Genomic DNA, 24,197 nt, shown 5'->3' with positions numbered 1-24,197 from the left:
TCATTACCTGTACGTTGCAATGGCTCAAGTGACATCTGTAACTACAAACCAATTTAACTTCCATTCTCGGTAGAATAAGTGCTAGATCTGTTTGCGGGAGGCTGGTGTTAAGAGAAATCAAGTTCGATGGAATTATTGGTAGCTAGCGAACAAGAATTGAAAGGCTATCGTAAGTAATAAACAGTGTTTCAACTTCAACTCCTGCAGATCTCCAGATACGGCCCCAGTCGGCGCCGCCGACAACACCTTGTATCTCTATTTTACTCCATTAAACTGTTCGTAGGTACTTCCACGACCAAATATCTTAAAACAACATCATGTTTGATATTAATAATAAATTTTTGACATCAATTCACAAGAATGTTAATTGACAAACATCATAATTTCATCAAAAGACGTTTAATAAATAGCAATTTAATAACGGACCTTGGTTAAAAAAAAACATGCAGTAACGGACTCAATGACTTCGATCTAGCTGGATCGTGATCTCGGCTGACGTCTTCATCGGTCGCACCTGCGCGCCACATGGTCATGTTTCCTCCACTCCTGCGCAGCACAAAATGTCAACAACGATCTGTTATACCCAAAAATCACCTGTATTCAAAAACGTACCCGTCAGCGAAAACCGCATCTCTGTAACTGCAAACGATGATCTCTTATGGCGAATTTTAGCCACATGTGATCACCGTATTTGGTATGTTGTTTTTACACATCCGCCGTCTCGCTCTAGCTAGAACTACAAAAACAACCTGTCCCTGTCTGATGACGTAGTCAGAAACAGAGGTTGATTTAGATCGGAATCAATTAATTTTCTGCCTGTAAAAAGGTTTTAATGAGTCATTGAATCGTTTGCGAAATATATGCGCGAGTGTTCGGTATATAGGAAAATTGACTAGGCAATTACTTACGTTTTTAAGTTAAAGAGACGTAATTAAGAAACTTGTAGGGTTAAGTACACTCGAGAATGGGGTCACGGAGGTCAAACTACAATCCTTATCTTTATGCCAGCGAAGTTAGTTAATGTAGAATATTTTAATTTTATACAAAAAGCCTGGCCGTTTAAATGCTTAAATCAAATAGATTTAATCATCTTAAATAACAATCGGCTACCGTGCACGCAGATCATATTTCCCTCGAACGAATGAGTCGAACTGATCATATTTCATCAATATGGCAATATCGGTATTTAAAATCCGTTCGGAAATTATCTTTGAATCGGGACATAACTCGATCTTTCATCGCGCGCGTTGCGTGTGAGCTCTCGAATTAGCGCTGCGTACAAAATGACACCAACTAGCGATTATCGGTTTAACAGGTGCTTCCTTACTGATCACTCCATTCAATTTGCAATGCCTTTATTTTAACTGAACCTGTTTTATGTATTATGTATATGAAACGGTATGAAATACTAAAGACAACACGTTGATGTTGTATCTTTCCATGACTCTATAATCTCTCTAAACGTAACGTAACTAGACAGATCGTCGTTTGTATTTTCGCCAAGGAAAAGTAGTCTACCTAGATGTCAATGGACTTTTGCGGGCTGATGATGATGAAGTCTTGGGTGACCGAAATTTGATAGAAGTTATGAGGACAAAGAATTTCCTTTTTCCATTATTTTCATTTATAACTTACTTTGTTTCGACTCCAATATTTAATTATCCGATAGGAAGCCCCGTCCGTCAGTGGGGCTTATCGATACTTTAACTCGATAAGTTAATATTTTATCGATACGGCACCAACTTATTACCACTGATCAGTTGTTGATAACTGAGAAATTTGTAAACGCAAGTTTCAGGAACATACTTTTAGGTGGTTATGATTAATTCTTCCAGTTGGTATACAGGTAAGTAACCTGTATTTTGACCGACCTGAACCACCACTGCAACTTTTGAAGAAATCATTTTCATAGCGTAAAAATCACACGATTGTCTTTCCTATTTTCATTAAATAAGACAAAAAAGATTGCAGTGATATTTACAAACTAAAAACTATCTTCAAAGCCGAGCGCTACTACATACAGGTAGCATAATAGCCGGTTAAATACGCAATAACCATTATGTAAATAAAACTATCAAACTAATCACCGTCGCCTGCCAGCCGCACATAATGTGTCGACACTTCGACTCCCAACACTAGCGTGCCTCCACGGAATAAAAAAACACCGTCTTTACGATATTACTTCAAATTAGTACTTGAGAGGACGCGATAGGCTTACTTAAGTTGCATTATATAGATATAAGTGGGTAAAAGGGGGATTGTTAGCCATTTCAGGAAGGATGTGAAAAAACTGTATAGGTTGCTGGTTTATTGTTACCTACTGGTCATCTTAACTAACATATACAATGAAATACCATCACACAATTAGAGGTGTTTCTGTTTCTTTTTAAATGAATTACCTACTTATCTATAAACGTACCTACCTACGTAGGAATAGGATCAGAGCCTACTATAGTACCCACTGAAGAAAATTTTACATGACATGTGTAATGTGTATGGTTGTCTTTAGTTAATTAAATGAACTGGAGCCGTAAAAAATGCAACTAAATGATTATGATCAAAACAAGTTTACTTTAGAAAAGCACTGTCTAGTAACAAATAAAATAACCTAACCCCAGAGTTATCTCCGCTCCGCTGACCTAATACACATTGCAGAAACGCACATTCTTCAGCAGATATTAATCAAAGTAACGTCAACTCTAAAAAAATATAAACAAACACAAGAAAAGACACAATTTACTTTAGTACAACTGTTCGTAATCACGCATAATCTATTTAACGACACCAACATAACCACCACTAGAAATCAAAAGAAAACAGGCTCTGGAGAGTTGAAATAGAAGTTGTGGAAGATGAAAAGGATATTTTAGCAAGTATTTGTGACATGATAAAAGCGACAGATTAATTACTAAGATGTACGTTCACACATCAACTGGAAGAACTGGTTGCATATAACGGTCATAACGTTTAACATAATATAAGCATTATTATGTAGCAAAATTATATGATTAAATTAATAAATCTCCTTCCCAGAATTAGACTTCGAGGTATTTTAAAATTGTGACAGAGAAAGGTACTTCTACTCTGTATAGAGATTTTGAGAAATACTATTAAGTATAGATATGAATGGAGAGATACTATTTAAGTATCCCAATTGTGCCATTCACATTGATTTATTAGTCTAGTAATATAAATATTTTCATAGTAGAAACAAACTTTCATATAAAACAATCTTGGAATGCCATACCAATGATAATAAATACTCTTAATAAATTTATTGTCCTAAAAATCTTATTCTAAACCTTAAAATACTAAGGAATCACCGTGACATAACTAAACATTCAAACCTGAACTTGCAAATTCAAATTTAACATGAAATATAATTTTATTACTTAAACCCCTATCGTCACGGATTTACTTTGCCATACACACGAAGGTAATGGAATAAAATCATTATTATTTAACTTTTAATCATAAAGTAAACCTCAGTGCGGCTGACACCAAAACGTCTCGAGTAAATCAGAAAAAGATGATTTCGAACCGCACGATTGTGTGTGTATTGTCCAAGGGGATACGATAATACTTATATTTTACTAACTACTGTATGTACAATGGCACAGTATGTTAGAACCGTTCTCAATGTTAGAAATAGCAGTAGTCTAGTTACAAAAGCAAATTCATAGGTTGTAAAATTATATTTATCGATGCGGGAAAAGCGGCCATCCGTTCAAACCACCACTAAGCAATAATAGATGCTCAAACACACACACATTTCTCTATTTATCTCCAGAAAACTATGAGAGAGAATAAAAACTTTTGTTTTTTTTTAAAAGAAACCAGCGTCGGACAACTGTATCAACTCCCTGCGCGCGCGCAACAAATTGTCTTTACACACGCCAAAAACCTGAAGTCAGTTATTAATGCACGCACTTGCAGTGACCAGCCGTAATCGGGCCATCTCTGTCGCAAACCTGAAATAATGGCCGGTTAAAAAATTAAGGTGCCATCATAAACCTGGCCGTTATTAAAAGAATGAATTTTTGAAAAAAGAACACTGACAGCGGCAGCGGACGTTTTTCAACGTGCCATGTGACGCCGCTGATGAGATGTGGATAGTGTTCGTAATGGAATTCCCCACTTTGTTTGGTATAAATTTGTAGGTTGATATTGTCGGTCTAGTAACGTCAGGTGCCTAAGGACATTTTTGTCAGTCGAGGAACCATAGTGCGCATATAAACCCTAACAGGTTTCTGACGCACTATTCATTTGTAACCTAAATGTATTTAATGTATTCTTAAATAAATAAATAATAAACATACATAACACCGTAGCGTTAAAAAAAAAAAAAAAAAAAAAAAAAGTTTGTATACTTTTGATGATACGACATCGATTTAATTCATGTGTTACGTGAATTTATAATTAACAAAAGATTGAACTTTTCTGTTAAACTCCTAATAAAAATAACAAGTTATACGATAAGCTTCTAAACTATAAGTCTCACTCGATACCATATTTATGCCTAACTCAAATTACTCAGCCAGACATTCCAACATTACAACCACCGAACAACTGTCGCCCAGCAAATATTACTTACGTAAGTAAATAGAGGCAAATTCCTTCTGTTACCCAATCTACCTTTGTCAATCGGTAGACTAAATCAAAAGTGACAAACAAACACACAAATACACCCAGAGAGAGCACACATAAACTATATTAACATCAACATAAATTGTGAGATGACGTAACTGCCAACGCCGGCTATCCTTAAGTACTGCAAATTTTTAGAGGCTATGAAAAGAGCGAAACTAATATTACCAATAGTATCTATTCTTCACTCCTGAGGTAGCGTATCAAAGTCGGTAGAAGGAAATTCCAGGGTAAAAATAACCCTATGTTTATAATAACCCTGGTTACCAGTTACCTACCCACTTACGTTCATCCAAAAAAAAATTTGTTCGTTCATCCGTTTTCCATGAAAAACCGTACACTGTTTCCAATCTTAGTGTTTTATTCCCTTCATCCAAACATTGTCTGGCCGATATCGCTTTAAGTGACAAGACGGCTTTTTGTATCTATCTATCTAACCTATTTCCTATTTCCTTGTTGTGTACAAGTAAACCCCTTATTCATAGAAATGTTATGGACGTTTTAGCTTTGGAACTGTTTTTGTTCTTTGACAGAGAAGGAAAAACAGTAAAGTTGAATAGCTAAAACGCACTATAACTTTAAAACGGTTCTAACACACTGTGCTACTACTCATTGTAGGTTCAACTACTTGAAAAAATATAAGTATCTCCATATCTCCTTGGACAATACACATACCTACATACAATCTCCCGCTAGTTCCGTGGCCCGCCCGTGCTATCGGCTGGCGGCTACCGTCCGCTATAACTCTCAATTACCTCGCTCGCACTTCTGAAGCACCCACCGCTCTTTATCGCATTGTCTTCACTATTTTAACACTGACTTATGGAAAAGTATGCTTTTTGGTGTAAAAATAGAAGTTGAGTGTGTCGGCGTTGACTGGGTTAAACAGAAACAATACTTATACATACAACCTATCACTACGTCAAAGGTTGGCTGGTAGAAATTGCTTTTTGGCAATAAGCGCCTTTGTGCCCAAATTATGTATACCTTTTCATTTTCAAATAATTTTGCCTAAAATTAGTTTTTTTTGGTGCAATAAAGTTGATATCAATAAATACTTACTGAACCTTTATTATAATCTTAAATTGCAGTTTAATAAATCCAAGGTTAGCAAAGCTAATTCGAATGCCTAGTATCTACTATTATAATATTCGGTATAGTTTCTTTACAGGTGACATAAAGTAACAACAAAGAAAAGGTTTACAGAAAAAATAAAATATTACATGTTTATTTCCAGAGGTACAACTCAACACCTGATTTCGCGCTAAACGTTCACCAGTAAAATTAATTATTAGGCAAGTCATTACTGATTACATAAACCATAGTATATTGAAAGTAAAAAAAAACATAATGAGGTATCGGCATTTAACACCTACTTGCTAACTGAGTCGTGGTCACTAATAACTATGATTAAAACGAAATAAATTGCTCACAGATTATCGCAGTTTTGCTCGGAGTAAATCAAGTTTAATGGATCGAGGGCATTTCGAGTATTGTGAAACTTATACATTTAAATAGTTTGTATACCCATATGTACGAGTATTACATAATTATCTATTTGTATATTACGAGGTGTCATTCGCAAGCTTCGCTTCGCCTTAAAAGGCTTTCCCCTGGGAATTCCGGGATAGTGGAAGATATAATATATAATCATTCCGAATAGGAGCTATAAATTTGCTGATTTCAGCTACGTATATAACTTATACTTATATTTTATAAAAAAAATATGTCGTTTCCTATCCACCATCGCTTTTTCAAATGCCAGTTTTAAACAACAACAAAAACGGTTTATCCGAGTCAAAAAGGAAGATTTTAATAGAAAAAAAAATTAAAAACACAGGAACTTTAAAAATGCAAATATGTATAATACTGCAAGTTAGTACAAAAATACTTTATTTAACAGTTATGTACCTATAGTAATTAAGGCATATCATATTATTGCAAAAATTATACCTATCGTAAACAGTGATCTTTCAAATTCTATGATCCTCTTTAGCAGTGAGTCTATTTAATAACAATACGATATTTCGATTAATACACTTATTTGCACTAACAATATTACACATCTATCATAGTAGGTATACAAATATACATAACACTTTGGTATACTACTCTCTAAATAAACTGAAATTAAAAAATACTACATACCTACATGGACAAGAAAAAAATTATTAATAAATAAGGACGTACCTTTTATGTAATTAAGGCATATCATACTTATATCAGTTGATAAAGCATGTATACAAGTAAACATGACAGCACTTTGGTGTTCCACAATCAGACTTAAATAAAATTAAATGAAAAAAGTACTACATAGGTACATATCGGACTAAAACAAAATATGTTATTAATAAATAAGCAAAATAATGTACATAATATGTAATTAAGGTCTAGATGTTATCGACTAACCCCCGAATTCATAGACCTTTTTGACACTTTACAATAGGCTTAAAATTGACGTTGTGATATACGAATTTCAACTTTATGACTGAAGTTAAGAGTCGAAACTCGTGTTTTTCGAATACAATTATAACCTTGTTGTAAATTTACAATACGTTCTATGCATTTTAGGGTAATTCTCCTGGGGTAATGAAACGCATCCGATACCAACTAAATTAATACAGTGATACAAAATTGATAATCTTTTTCGTTAAAATATAACAGAATTAGTATGTGATATAATATTATTTATGATTGTAACGATTGAAAGGATTCATAAATAGCAACAACTGATAATATTGTATGATGTAAACAAGACATTTCATATAATGTAGGAAAAAAAACATTATATCAATGGTTTCTGCAAGCAATTTTCGGTAAAAATAGCAATGCGATTATAAATTACAAGAACTTAAATGATCTAGTCTGCACTAACCCTTAAACGACATTTACATTAGCAATCAATATTGCAGAATACCCCCTGTTAAAAGTGTGTGTGTATACAGGTTGTTGCAAAAAGAGCTATACTAAGCCGAAAGGGGTTCATTCTGATAAACTTTTGTTCTATGTTTTGAAAATATATGAAAAAAATAGTCCTTAGAAACTTTTTTGGTCACGTGACTTTTTAAGGTCATGTGACTTTTTAAACTACCTATGGAGAACGATAAAAATATTTCACTTATTTCCAAACTCGTAGAACAAAAGTTGTTCAAAATTACCCCCTGATTCACCCCCCTTCGAATTAGCAAAAAGGGTTGCAACATTATGTAAAGGGGTGGCAGTGGCAAGTACATTTCATTTTTATTGCTAGTCCAAGGGTGACTTGCACCAAACATTTAAACGTATTTAAATCTATTGCTGTCTTTCAGGCCACTTAACTGCCAGGCAACTGAGCAATAGATTTAAATACATTTCAATGTTTGGTGCAAGTCACCCAAAATTCGCTCACGCGAAAATCTTAAACCATTATCTTATCACATTTCTGCAAAAATCAGTCTTCATCACTTTCTTCACCTTGACCTAGTGACCTTGTGGTTTCGGCCTTGACCTTGGAAGTTGATGGTTCCTCACTCTGTTCACACTTTACCACGGGCTTCTGGGTCCTGGAAGTTGAGGGTTCCGTCGATGTGGACGCTTCATCATCATCATCATCATCGTCACCATCGTCGACGTTATCCGAAATCTCACTCTGTTAGATAGAAAGCAAGCTGTTAGTAGGTAATATGTTAGATACAAAGATTCACTTCTGTTGTCTAGAATTAACAGATTAAAACTGAAATATGTTGAAAACAATTTAGTTCATACTTATTAGACTTAATTTATAAGTAGTTTGGCGATAAGCTTTTACTAGCAAATATTAAATAGTTAGGACGTTATGGATTAAAATTTGTAAGTATATCCCAGTTTGCGCTTCTGAAGTATTAACATTAATACCTTTATTTAGATTTTGATTGATTTTAGATAATTAATCAAAATCTAAATAAAGGTATTATAATAGGTAAATATAGAATATTTGTTATTACGTTATATTCAGCTTTTTAGGTATACCTTATAATAGCTTCAAAAGTTAATAATTACATTACTAGGTAACAAGAAATAAAAAGCAATAAAAATTTAAAATACATTTATTCATACTAACTGTTTTGTTACACAAAAAACACCGTACCTACGTAGGTACACTAGGGTGTCTTGTACAACAAAGTTAATGAAAATTAAATCTATGACCTCTGGCTCTGACATTATACTGTCAGAGCAAGAGACAAACTATTTAATTTTGATTAACTTTGTTGTGCAAGATACCCTTAGATAACTACTTTTTCGAAATAGTTAGTAGGTATGTTAGTAGGTTGTAGTTAATAAAACCTATTCCATTTTAGTACACTTATTCTACCCTATTCTATTCTTGCACGTATTCCATTTTTAGTACACCTATTCTATTCTTGTGCACTGTCTAATAACCACATTCCACTGTGTGCCTACATAGCTTAAAGCCTAAGAAAATTTAGGAAACGAATTAAATATGCATAATTGCATAATGCAAGTATAGCACAGCGAAAAACATTTGATGTACTGATGTAGACTTGACACATCTTCATCAAATGTATACTGTATTTATGGCAAATCGCAATATATCGACGTTTATCTACGTCTATAACGAACCCGTGTAGCGGCAGCAGCTCCCGTTCAGTCCCTACTTCAGTTCAGTCAAACTTTCCCTGCGACCCAATTCCCATTGAACACTTCGAGAAACTCATCCGAGAACAAAGCGCATACTCGTACTCGTGTCATCCATAAACTCGCCATCGGACATGTAAAAGTACGCACGGGGCATTAATTAACCACGTTAATTGGCAATTAAGTGCGGAAGTAAGATAAATAAATGTTCAGATTGTTCGGCGGCTGAGTGGCGGAGGCATGGACCATCCGTCTCGGAGACAGTCGTGAAATATGGAACTTGGGGAGAGGAGGGAGTTACGTAAAGATTGTAGGAATAATTTTGTAAACCTAGTAATTTCCAAAGGGTTTCCCTGGAAATTAATTAGCCTATGGCAATTTCACTCAGGTAAGTATAACGAGTATTGTGTTGTTCACACTCATCACGCAAGATCTCAGAAGAAGTAGGGACAGTAAATAAATAGTCAAAATAGTGTATATTTAAATTTCAGTCTAGCAACATTTGTATTGTATAACTTCACTCTTATTTCAGTCTTGCAACATTTTCATTGTATAACTTCACTCTAAACTTTCAATCAATCAAAAATTCATTCATTCAATCTTCCTTCAACTTTACGTCAAACACGACACATTCTAACGATCATCATTTTCAAGTAAAATAAATTATTATACCAGCATCAACATCAAGCATCTTTCATTGGAAGTACGCACCAAACACAGGCAGGCAGGCAGACATCATCATCAGCCCAAACATTTGGTCCTTCGAGCCGGATCTTGAAGAAAATTGGACCACCCAGCCTGACCACGTGTAAGCGGACCCGGAGCATTGGACAAAGGACCAGGCCACGCCAGCGACGAGCAGCCACAATCAGCCTCATCGCGGTAAGACGTGCCAGCCGAGAACTCCAACCCGATTCCCCTTACCCTTGTGTTAATACCGTACTTCATATCTATTCCAGCCATCCTTGAGCTGTGTTGCTGCAAACTGCGTGCTAGCTTCAAGCACACCATCACACGTCACCAAACTTCATCACATCATCATAACCGTGAGTACCTCGACTTTCATTACAATACACCAAAATGTTGGGTGCGGATGTGGCTTCAGGCATTTATACCCCATCTAAATCGAGCGACTCTAGCTTACTAACTCGTAAAAGGGGAGTGCTAAAGGGTAGGCTCACTAATTTAGAAAAATATTTAGATTCATTCACAGGGCTTACTTTAACCTCTGAACAAATAATAGAAATTAAATTAAGAGCACATGGCGCGTCATCATTGCTAAATGAGTTTAATACAGTTCAATCACAAATAGAGGAGCTTAGTGAAGAGCTTACTGACGCGTTACAATATCGGGAAAGCTTTGAAACTAAATATTATAGCTTAATAGCAAAATCACAAAACATAACCTTAATTGATGAGTCTGCTAACAACCCCAGCTGTGCTAACCTATCATCAGTCAAGCTACCAACCATCACATTGCCAAGCTTTAACGGTTCTTATGACAATTGGCTACAATTCAGAGATACCTACCTGTCTTTAGTCCACAATTCCACACAAATTAGTGCAATTCAAAAGTTTCATTATTTGAAATCATCGCTTGAGGGCAGTGCGGGGCTAGTTATTGAATCACTCGAATTCTCAGCTCAAAATTATAGTATAGCATGGGAGTTGCTAACAAATAGGTATGACAACACACAATTACTCATACACAACCACATCAAAGCATTGTTCTCGCTTCAACCTTTGACGAAGGAGTCACCGGCTTGGATAAGAAAGCTCATCGACACAATTATGAAGAACCTTCGTGCTTTAAATACTCTCGGGGAGCCAACAGATTCATGGGACACTTTGATTATTTACATGGTTGTTTCCAAACTAGATGCCGTTACTGAGAGAGAATGGGAACAACATAAAGTATCTACACTGTCACAAGCCGGAGATTCCAAGCCAGGGTTGAAGGTTGATGACCTGCTTAAGTTCCTAGGTCGTAAAGCAGACATGTTAGAAACTGTTATTGTCACACACAAAAACAAACACAGTTATTATAACACTTCACACACTCAAAACACACCCAAGGTTCACTGTAATGTATCTTCATCATCATCATCCAACAAAACGCATCAGGAAAGGAATATACATTACAAACCTTGCCCGGTATGCAATAATAAGCATGCTATTTATTCATGCCAGAGATTCTTAGACATGCCAATCTCAGATAAATACAACATCATTTCACAACACAAAATATGTGTAAACTGTTTGCGTTCTGGACATGCAGTAACTGACTGTCGGTTCGGTCCGTGCAAAAAATGTACAAAGAAACACAATTCAATTCTACACCAGGACGGGTCTAATGGAAGCACACATAACAACACTTCATCGTTAGTCACATTAGATTCAGAAACACATCAATCCCCTGTAGCAACTGAAAACAATTCACACACATTTAACATTAACACAATATGTGAGACGTTAAGCGCACAGTCTCCCATCATAGAACCCGTACTGTTGTCAACAGCTGTCATCGAGCTTGTGGATAAACATAATAATTATGTTCAAGCTCGCGCATTACTAGACAGTGGTAGTCAAAGGTGCTTCATCACCAAAGCTTTATGCGACCAATTGAACGCTTCAATAATACAGTCCACTCACACAATCAAGGGTGTAGGTAACGCGGTAACACAAAGCACACAAACCTGTGACATCACTATCAGGTCCTTATCGAGTTCCTATACAGCAGACATCAAATGCTTAGTCCTTCAGACAATATCATCAGATTTACCGTCAACTAGCATTTCAATACAAGAACATAACTTCAAAATACCTGACAACATTCAGTTAGCTGACCCAAAATACTTCATGTCTCAGCCTATCGACATGCTAATAGGTGCCGACTACTTTTGGGATCTACTTGAGGAAGGTAAAATCCGCTTGGCCAATGGCCCGTTCCTTCAGAACACAAAGTTGGGATGGATCATTTCAGGTCCAATTTACAACAGCACACATCATGATTCTCAGGTTCATTGTAACTTCACTGAAGCCATAGACACACAACTTAGGAAGTTCTGGGAGATTGAAGATCTGCCAGGCTTTATAGATGCACGCAGTGATGATGAAAAGGCCTGCGAAGAGCATTTCATCAAAACAACCACCCGTGATGAACAGGGTAGGTTTTGTGTTCAGATTCCTTTCAAAGAGAGTCCGGACAAGTTAGGTGACACTTTCACACAAGCAGAACGTCGATTTCATGCATTAGAGAAACGATTAAGTCATATACCGCTTCATAAAGAAATGTACACACAATTTATCAAGGAATATGTTGAGTTGGGTCACATGTCACAAGTAGATACATACACCACACCACACTACATACTACCACACCATAGCGTCTACCGAGCTCACAGCGAAACTACACGGCTACGCGTCGTGTTTGATGCGAGTATGCCTAGTACTACAGGGAAGTCACTTAATGACATACAACGTGTAGGCCCGGCCATTCAGGGAGATTTGTTCTCAATACTGTTAAGGTTTAGACAACACAAGTATGTAGCATGTGCAGACGTGGAGAAAATGTACAGGCAGGTACTGATAGATCCAAGTCAACGGGACTTGCAGCTTATTCTGTGGCGCGATAATCCATCAGACAAGTTAGACGTTTACAGCCTGAAAACAATCACATATGGGATGTCCGCGTCTCCTTTCTTAGCTGTCAGATATCTGAAAGAGCTAGCCGCTGAAAGTAATAATCCTGAAATAAGTAGGACAATCCGCGACGACTTTTATGTTGATGATCTTATCACAGGGGCGGATTCTATTGATAAATTAACACACATCTGTGACGAAACTGCTAGGATTCTAAATTCTGCCTGCTTTCCATTAAGAAAATGGATTTTTAACTTCAGTAGAGAAACCAAAGTAGACCAACCTTACGCTTCAAAGGAGTTATCAATGGATGAAAACGTGCATCATAAAACGCTTGGTTTAGCATGGAGTAATGAATCAGACACATTGCATTTCAGCACTGAATTCAAAAAAGAAGAGAAAAAATTGACAAAGCGCATCATTTTATCGTCAATTTCAAAAATATTTGACCCACTTGGCCTACTAAGCCCACTGATAACTTCTGCGAAGATTTTACTTCAAAGGTTGTGGTTATTAGGTAACATTGGTTGGGATGACGCACTGCCCTGTGATGTAGTAAACAGTTGGGGACAATTCATATTTAGCTTAAATATGTTAGGTCAGTTAAAAATACCCCGCTATGCATTTAGTACAGATGGTACCCGAACCGAGCTTCACATCTTCACTGACGCTTCTCAAGTGGCATATGGGGCGAGTGCTTTCATAAGAATCATTTGCAGCGACACCTCAGTCATAGTAAAATTGCTTTGCTCGAAGGGACGGGTTGCTCCTATAAAACCTATAAGCATTCCTAGGTTGGAGCTCAACGGAGCTGTGATGGGAGCTAGGCTGTATGTAAAAGTAAAGGAGGCGCTATTGTGTAAGTTTGATAGTGTCACATTCTGGACCGATTCCACAATTGTCATCGGATGGCTACGAATGAATCCTAATCAATTAAAGACATTTGTACAGAACCGGACCGCTGAGATTCACGAACTGACCAGCGGCTTGTCATGGCAGCATGTAGCAGGTAAACACAACCCAGCTGATTTAGTATCCCGGGGTGCGACATTAGACACACTACTCAAAAACCAGTTATGGTGGGCGGGTCCCTCATTCCTAAATGATCCTAGCTTTGACACTTCAGCTGTAAAAAGTCTCGAGGTAGTAGAAAGCGCTTCACAAGACCTACCCGAGATTAAATCACAAACCACGCAGAGTTATCATGCTTCAGATAATAATAACTGGTTTCCATTTGAAAGATATTCCCAATTCAATCGCATGAAACGTTCCTTTGCTTATTTGATGCGCTTCATTCACAACACACGTAATAAAAATAATAAAAGGACAGGCGCGTTAAGTGTAGAAGAATTGAACGAATCTCTAACAAAATTAACAAAAATATCACAACAAGAATCATTCCCTAGTGTTTATGAAACACTTAGCAAACAAGAAACATTAAAAAATTCACACAACTTATCAAAGTTACATCCTTTTCTTGATGAAAATCACATCATTAGGGTAGGGGGTAGGCTTTTAAACTCAGCTGATTACAGCTATGATAAAAAACATCCCATTTTAACTTCAGGCAAACATCACTTCACTACACTGTTGTTCCGGGACGAGCACCTTCGGCAGCTTCACGCCGCACCGCAGGCCTTGCTATACACCCTACGCGAGACATGGTGGCCGGTGCGAGGGCGCGACGCCGCCCGCCGGACCGTGCACCGGTGCGCGAGGTGCGCACGTCTACGCGCTAAACCGCTCACGCCCCTTATGGGTAACCTCCCTTCTGAACGCATCAGCCCTGGGTTCGCCTTCATCAATACGGGTGTAGATTACATGGGTCCCGTGTACATTTTAAATAGAAAAGGTAGAGGCGCTCAAACCGTTAAAGCTTATGTTTGCATTTTTGTTTGCATGGCAACTCGCGCAGTAAACCTGGAGTTGGTAGGGGACCTATCAACTGAGGCCTATCTTCTCGCCCTTAAGAGACACATCTCACGCTATTCAAAGCCAAATACAATCTTCAGCGATAATGGTAGAAATTTTGTAGGCCTGATGAACGACTTCACTAAGTTCCTAGGTAAATGTTCCTCGGAAATAATAGATTACGCCACAAGTCAAAACATTAAATTCAGCTTCATTCCGCCTTTTAGCCCAAATTTTGGTGGATTGTGGGAAGCCGGGGTAAAATCATGTAAATATCATTTGAGACGTGTGATAGGTAATTCACATTTAACATACGAAGAGTTCAATACGGTATTGGCACAAATCCAAGCCGTCCTGAATTCCCGTCCTCTAAGTCCTCTGTCCTCAGATCCACACGACTACTATCCTCTTAGTCCAGCTCATTTCTTGGTTGGCCGTCCACTCACTGCTCCGCTCTGCGAGGACGTCAGCAACACTGCCTGCAACCGCCTCACACGCTATCGCCGAGTGGAACAGATCCGTCAGCATTTCTGGTCCAGGTGGTCCAAGGAATACATATCCGAGATGCAGACCAGAACGAAGTGGAAATCAAGACTCGATGACCTGAAGCCAGACACGCTCGTGCTCATCAAGGACGACCAGCTGCCTCCGCTAAAGTGGCACCTGGGTCGCATCATCACCACTGTTCCAGGGAGAGATGGGATCTCCAGAGTAGCAGACATCCGCACTGAGAAGGGTGTCATTCGCCGTGCCTGCTCCAAAATCTGTCCTCTCTGGGAAGAAGATGACTGAGACCAGCGCAACATCCTCGGTTGAAAGACCATCCTTTCAAGGCGGGGGGCATGTTCACACTCATCACGCAAGATCTCAGAAGAAGTAGGGACAGTAAATAAATAGTCAAAATAGTGTATATTTAAATTTCAGTCTAGCAACATTTGTATTGTATAACTTCACTCTTATTTCAGTCTTGCAACATTTTCATTGTATAACTTCACTCTAAACTTTCAATCAATCAAAAATTCATTCATTCAATCTTCCTTCAACTTTACGTCAAACACGACACATTCTAACGATCATCATTTTCAAGTAAAATAAATTATTATACCAGCATCAACATCAAGCATCTTTCATTGGAAGTACGCACCAAACACAGGCAGGCAGGCAGACATCATCATCAGCCCAAACAGTGTTGAAATCAATTTTAAAAAATATATTCCTCGTTATCACTATCACTAAATATTACAAAGCAAAGCCAAGTCACTTCTCGCGTCGATATATCTACAGATCTACACAAAGGTATCTAAGGATGTATTATATTTCTTTTAAACTACAAAACTCGTTTTGATGCGATTTCATTTCATAGATTTAAATTTATATTTATATTTTTACGCAGGCAAAAGCTAGTTATTTATTCCTTCGGCACAGCAGTCAGGGTCACTAACCACTACTCCATTCGGTCGTCAAATTAGTATCAAGCTAAATTACTAAGCCTCTAACGAGGGATTCGCGTGGTGGATAATTTAGTACATATTATTATTATTAAGATGTAATTCCTAATTCATATGTTATATTAATATGTTAAAGGAGTGGCGGACTGTACTGTAGAGACTAAAGACCCAGATATTGCAGTAATTATCAACATAATCAACCTTGACGCACTCTCGGTATTGGCGCCACACGCATTTTTCATATACCACTCGTATATAATACGAGTATATTATATACTGGTATCATGTATAGACCACGCGTAAGCGTAATGTGTTCACTAAATACCGAGGGATATATTACACAGACACACATTATATAACATTGGTAACATAAGTAAGTTTATGGTGGTCCCTATTATGTATTTTTAATTAGTGATTTATAGTGTTTAAATATAAGTAAGTGCCTAATGTATGTAATCATTATGGAACCAGTTCCGAAGGTTTCTGTTCGAGGATTCAATCCAATGTAATCCTGTATATTTCAGAGTAAAGAAACAATTAAATAAGTTTCAATTTACACCCGGTACTTCACTTTTATGTCATCTTGTAATGATAATGTCTTCCAAGTAAAAGCGCCGGGCATCTTACAAATCAAATGATAAAACAATTACAGATAAAGACAACCATCAAACCGTCCCACAACAATAACGATAAATATGATAAAACCAGTTTTAAAGATAAATAGTGAAAGTGGCCACCATATAAACAATTAACATAAATAAAAAACATTGGTATCATATTATAAACTATATTGTTATCGGAAATACGTCGGGGTATGCAAAAACGTTAAATAAAAACACAATTAACAAACTTACTTTTTAAATCTGCAAGCTGAAGTGGCAGCTGGTCAGTCATATCAGCCCAAAAACTGATGACCATTGGTAGATGAATTCAGGAGGTCTCCAACAATGAATAGGCTAACTTAACGAGGAACTTCAAGCCCATTGACATTGACGACCTCAGCTAGATGAGGTTGGTGTGGATGAGGAAGACCGAGGACGTAGTATATTAGTATCTTTATCATCAAATTGTACTAAAATGTAAAACTCACAAACTGTCACCGTTGCCTGTAATTCAGGGATGACCTAGTACGGGTAACAGTGACTCAATTTTAAAGTTATCAAATGTTTTACTGCTCAAATGTTTTCGTATTTTTTCTGTTATTGAGACTATCCCCCGTGATGTAGTAAACGCAAAACTTATTGCCAAAGCAGAAAGCTTTAGCGAACTCGACACCCGTAACCGAAAGGAAACTGTCAAGAGACACGTGGGCTCGAGTAAACAGACTAAATAAAATATTTCTCAATCAGAGCCGAGCCACGACAATGTAACGTAGGCGACTGACTACAGTTGTGTTGTTACATGGCGAGGTTATGCAGGTAGGATGAATGCTGGGATAACTGGGCTCAAAAAATTATTTTTTTAGTGATATACAAGGTGGAAAAGTTATGATACCAAAAAATGCCCCTCCTAATGTCCTGGTCAAAATGGACAACCGTTTCAAAGAAACATATACTTGCATATAAACTTTTCCTATAAAAAAAAACGATCGTAAAAATCTACATTTTATTTTCGAGGTGAAAAATACACTTGTTTGAGGTGGCTCGTGACCTACGAGTATATACTGAAAACGTGGAAGTGAGTACTAATGCTGTTAAAAGCGGGTGGCTCGCTTGCGAGTCACCTCTGCCTAATTCTTCGTGGATTACAGCCGTAAGCATTTTGTATGTCTGTAATTTTCGTTTTTTTTTCTAATATCTATCGATGATCTTCACGCACCTAAACAAACATAAGCATAAAGTAATTTAGCATGCAAACACAGACACACACACACCACCAACCTCTTTCCAGTAACCCGAAGTACCGACCTGTGGACAGACAACCACATTTGTAATTATTTTTAATCTGTGGTTATAACACTTAATAATCTCAAGGTGTTGTCCTGATATTATCTGTGAGATATCTCGCCTGTACTGCATAATGTTTACGATCTATCTTTATGCCGATCGGTGCATGCATAAGTATTGGTAAATAGAGGAAAATTTCAGTAAAGGGTTAATTAAAATAGTCCGTAAAAGATATTATATGTAATTGCTACTAAAGTGAACCGTTAAAGTAGTGAATAAGGTGTCAACTTTGCTTTGTCTTAGACCTAACTACTCGTAAGATGTAGACCTAACTCTATTCAGTTACATCTTCATACTTTAAATGGTGATTTTTACCTCAGTATTCGGGTTTTGATTTTTTTTTTTCAAAACCAATGACACAAAAAATATACTTCACTGCTGCTCCTAGTATAAATTTTAAGCATAAGTGAAATTAATAATTTGAGTTTTTTATAATAAAAATACCGCGACGCCATTTTCGTTGCGCATACGCAGACACGTGTTGACTGCACTAACAGTCGTTTACGTGCAATTTAAATATTTATGCATTAATTATCTAACAGCTTTTAATACAGAATAATATACGGTGTAAGCTTATACGCCATTTTCTAAATAGCAGGTGTTTAGGTAGTTAGTTATGGTGTAAATTTACTTTTTTTTAAAGCTTGAAATATTTGATCATTTCTTTAATGAAAGGACGGTGTTGCGTTGGTTGTTGGTTTCTTAAGTTTGACGTTAATGTTTTGTACACATTATAATTTATTTAAGTAATATGTTAATTTAAGAAGTTGGTTCAAAATAAAGAATTATAGCATATCCTTGCATTAACCAGAAATAGACATAGTTTAGAAAATAAAGCGGAATAGAAATACCTGTGTTATGTATGACATTTATGCTAGCTATACCTACTCATAAATAGTCAGGTGAAGATTATAGGAAGAATGTTTCTTTGTCATTTTTGTTTAAATTTCATCATCATGAACATTGACTACAATATTATAGATCATGAAGTCATTTCTCTTTTCAACAACCAATCACACCCGTTAGCGTGAAAAGAACAACATTTGATTACCAAACCCAACATTTCCGATTCTAAATTCAACTGAGCTCAGTTGAGCTGGACTCAACTTTGACATACAATACCGTGAGCATTGTCGGACCGTCTCGGAAAAAATACCATATCTCATGTAGATGGCTATCGCAACACAATAACCCGACATACTATTGTTGTCTTACAAACCCGAATATCATAGTCGTGGACTCTACATACAACTGCACCAGCGTAGCTTGACCTCCCATGCTTCTTTTACCTTGTGCAATACAAATGTCGATATAGGCTATGGGGGTGTTAAAAATGGTATATTGGGCTACCCCTTTTCGGGTCAATCTGAATAACTATTGTTCTACGGAAAAACCTTCTATATAGAAACTTCACGTCACGTGACTTTTTTTACTATGGAGAGTAGTTTTTATTGACAGATTTAGAAAACTCGTTGAACAAAGATTGTTTAGAATGATATCGACGATTTTATACAGGGTCTATTCAACACGTTGTATATAAGCGTTGATTCCATATATACAGCGTGTTGAATACGACTTTTGAGACAACCTGTATAAACCCGTGTATAGAAGGAATCGATGCTCGTGGTACAGTGTCACAGGTCTAGTTAAAGTGGTCGGTAGTTCAAACTGTTTATTCAAAGAGGTGACCAATATTGCGGTGATATTTCATGCTTTTTACTGCGAACTATTGAAGAATTTGTTTAGGTTGTCTAAGTAGGTATGTCCCAAGCTCAGTTTTTGTTAAATATTTAATTGATTAAGTTAAGTACATACCTATATTATGATTGTTTCCATAGCAGGTGCAATTTTGTTACCTTTCTATATGTAGGTACTTACGTTTAAGTTGATTTTTTAATTGCCTCATTTATGTTTCCGTTTTATTTTACAACCAAAATATTCTTTATATCTGACTCTACTGGTCAAACTTCACAATGCAATACAGTGAAGGATTTAGCACTATAGCATTTACTGTCCTTAACTCATGCGTTATAAGAGTCAACTTTCAACTGCAAGTGTTGCACTTAAGGTGGCATCCTCAGTAACCGCCATATCTCATACACCATTCGTATTATTGTCCAAAATGAAGCACAGAGCACTTATGATGATAAATGTGGAGAGACCCATTGTATGTGTAATAATGCTATTCTTCACCTACCTGTGTGTGTGTTTGTGTGTGTTTCCGAATACACAAATGTGTGTTATTCATTCATCATAACAGTTTTGTGGAATGAGAAAAAATCCTTAGGTTAGGTACTCAATTTAGACCATCTTCTATCGTAAGCACTACTAATCACTTTTTCAACATCAGCAAAGGTTAACTGGTAGAAAATGCTGCTAGCATTAAGTTCACCTTTGTAACAATTTATTTTGTTCAATAAAGAGTTTAATAATAATAATAATAAAAATGAGGGCAAGTATCAAGCATATTACAACTTTTGTAGCGTAATTTTAAAATTAGGACTAGAGCGTAGTTAGACATTACTACCCTTCTTTAAAAAACTTACTTACCTATAGTATATTGTATAGATATGTAAATGGAAAGCTTTGTTCTACTAAAATGAATAGTTGTAGCAATGAAAACCCCCGATAATGTAAGAGTTTAATAATTTCTTTAAAGAATAATAAGACTTATATTTTTATTTTTGTGTATTTAATAATATTTTATATTGTTTTATTTTTTTATTGTTTGTCTACCATCGAAAGCCTTCGTGTTACGACGTAGTTTCTGATGAACCCGTATCCAGTTTCTCAGATTCGTCCAGTAACTCAGTCGGTTCACAGAGATACCTGTAAATTTTATTTGCAAACATCGTAAGATAAAACCCTCCACTACAATTTGGATGCCGTCAAAAACTAAAGTGATTATGTCGTAAAAATTTACACTGTGTTTTATGTTCATATCACGTTACACATATCCGTTCATCCCTTTCACACCTTCGGGATAATTGGTTTGCGAGAAAGAAACAAAAAATCAATCAAGTCTGGCCGGTGCCACTACATAAAATTAAATTGGTTGGTCATTTTAACCGCCGATTAAGTTTGAGTAAACAGAGAGCCAATAACAATTCGACAGCGTGTAATTTTCAGTTATTCGGTGAAAAATCACACTCAGCATTATTGTATTGATCTTTAAAAATGACATACCAGTAACGGTTTTTCAGATAAGAAACAGTTACGAGGATTTAATTCTAAGCTAAAGCTTTTATATTAGCTGTAATAATAGACTATTTGTATGAAACTCAATAGACACTATAAAAAAACTAATAAGTATAATTAAAAAAATCTTTGACAACCCTACAAGTAAGTACAACCCTAAACACACAACCGTTATCTCGCCTCATAAAGCAAAAATCACACCAGCCGCTGCGTAATCAGTATAAACAAAAATAAAGCCTTTTTTTTATATATATAAAGCATTAATTTGTCCGTCTGCGTATCAGCCGCGTATCTCCGCTCATCCATTGCGGCTATCAGGGTCGAATCCACCGTCGGTCGTGATTTCGTAAAATTTAATCAACTTCTCTGTACTAAATCTGGGGGGTCACTACAGAATCGAACGAACCAACGAGAGGGTTTGGGTCTTTAGTGACGAAAAACGAACGAGATAGAGTTGTGGCTCGGGCTGCAGCTCTCTGAAACTTAGTTTTTCGTCATTTAGAGTAACCCCTGTCACGCAAGTGGTACGTTTAATGCAACGTGATAGAGTAGTAGTACGGTTTCGCTTTTCCTAAGCTGACGTATCTATTTATTTATTTAATTCTTTATTGCACAAATATAAAATAAATGTACAAAAGGTGGGCTTAATGCTGAGAGCATTTTCTACCAGCCAACCTACAGGAGGTACAGGAAAACTGGTACAAAGATGTGCAAAAATATAAATAAACATGAAAGATGAAAGAACTAAAAACGTCACTTAATAATTATTTAAATATATATAATAAAAATACATTCTAATACTTACTAAATAAATTTATACAAAGGATACATAGCTATAATAGGTATACAATTAAAATAATATAATATATAAAAATACAAAATAATAATATAATATCCAGACAGGTACACGAAAATGCTATCTATTTAATTGGCTGAGATAGTTAACATATCAAGTTTTAGTTACGCTAAACTTTGGAGCATTGCGCTGACCACGACTCTACCTATTACGAATTGCGTGACAACTCCTGTACGTTTTTGGTATTCTGTAGTGACCCCCCGCTACTCAAGAAATGCTTAATTAAGTACCGATCTGTGCAGATAGGGGGAGCACAATTGGCCTGTCATATTCCTTTGGTGAGCTACCGCTGGGGTTGATGGATTGCTGAGGAATGCGAAAGAATAATAATAAATATAATAGGTACATTCATGAAAAAAAATTACGCACATAGACATTAATTAGAGATAGGTAGAATTGGCTACATAAAAAAGGTATAAACCCTTTGAAATGAAAAATCTATCTATTCTATTCTGAATATACCATGTGTGAATTGACGATTTTTATATCAATTTAAATTACGAATTGCTCAATTAGAACAGGCGGAAATGGTGAAAAGTTCGAGCCCGTTCCAAAATCCCTTATTTTCTGGCAAAACCCTAAAGCTTATCTCCCTCTGAAGTAGCACACGCCGAGAATTTCGAGAAATAAGTGACATCCGAATATATAGCGGCATGGAAGCAATACATAACATTAAACACACACAGAACCATGTAATTAACACTTACGAGGTATTACAGTGACAAGTGCAGTACCGCAAGGGACTGGGTTTAGACTCGTTGGACCTTCGGGTTGGACATATATAGATAGATAGATAGGTACTCTTTATTTGTAAGTACACCAAGAAATAATGAACAATTTTACATGCTAATTTAATTAGGGTACATAAGGCGGTCTTATCGCTTATAGCGATGTCTTCCAGATTTGGATGGATTGACTAAAAGAGACACAAATCCACAGTACAGTGTGCTTACTAAAAGAAGTATAGTTAAATTTTATCAATATTTTTAATAAAAAAATCTACATTTCAGAAATCTACGGGTATCATTCAATAGTTTAAGGCTTATAGAGCATTGTATTTTTTTCATTTTTTTAACTTTCTTTTGATTGTATTTTAAGTATCCTAATCCTAACTATATTATAAATGCGAAAGTAACTGTGTCTGTCTGTCTGTCTGTCTGTTACTCTTTCACGGCAAAACTACTGAACGGATTTGAATGAAATTTGGTATACATACGGTCTAGACCCTGGGAAAGAACATAGGCTACTTTTTATCCCGGAATTCCCACGGGAAAAACTTTTTAATGCGAAGTGAAGCGCGCGGGAACAGCTAGTATTATATTAAAACGAATCACAGATCTTCATGCACTTTGAGTGCCTTTATGTTCAAAGCTCAGGGTCAGACGGGTCCAGCCAGCGACACTGCATCAGATAGCCATCACCACACCTATACTGTTAATTCGACAACAATTTGCCCACTTTATCAATGCGCAATTATCCGAAACCCGCCCGCTAATGAACGACCCATAGCACAAGGGGGCTGCAGCATTCGTACGAAACCTATAATAATCTATATATGTAGGATTTATAATATTTCAATGATATTTCAGAACGAATTATAGAATTATTACTTGTCTATGATGTTAACTTTTTTATGAGTTCTCTGGTAAATATGGCGTGTAGCACGAAAGATTGTTTTTTCATATTGGGTGTAAATTAAAATAATAAAGATTGTTTAAGTGCATCGGCGGCTTTAATTTTCATCCCACAACTTTTGGGGGCTCGTCCGGGATGGAAATAAGCCAAAGGTGCTGAAGATGTACATAAAGGTGTAAATAACGTTGTAAATACGGGTCCGTGTTGGTGAAGAATTTCACACACGGAAAAGATGGCGGCGCGCACTAAAGCGAAATTATGGTGAAAATAAAAAAGAATAATATAAAGGTGAATTAAATT

General features: G+C 36.5%; 2 protein-coding genes across 2 annotated transcripts in view; one reads left to right on the top strand and one right to left on the bottom strand.

Moving 5' to 3' along the window:
• LOC105389345 (serum response factor homolog) overlaps positions 1-24,197 on the bottom strand; it is a 217,102-nt gene that overhangs the window by 136,086 nt on the left and 56,819 nt on the right. The window lies entirely within an intron of this gene.
• Positions 9,670-15,928, top strand: LOC105398183. Its single transcript, XM_048629370.1, has 2 exons — positions 9,670-10,307; positions 14,471-15,928. Exon 2 carries the CDS (start codon positions 14,659-14,661, stop codon positions 15,604-15,606), a length of 948 nt encoding a protein of 315 aa, XP_048485327.1. The 5' UTR covers positions 9,670-10,307; positions 14,471-14,658; the 3' UTR covers positions 15,607-15,928.

Source organism: Plutella xylostella, chromosome 23 (genome assembly GCF_932276165.1).
Source record: "Plutella xylostella chromosome 23, ilPluXylo3.1, whole genome shotgun sequence".
NCBI lineage: Eukaryota > Metazoa > Arthropoda > Insecta > Lepidoptera > Plutellidae > Plutella > Plutella xylostella.
Note: the sequence above shows the minus strand (reverse complement) of the source record. Positions and strands in the feature narration are given on the sequence as shown.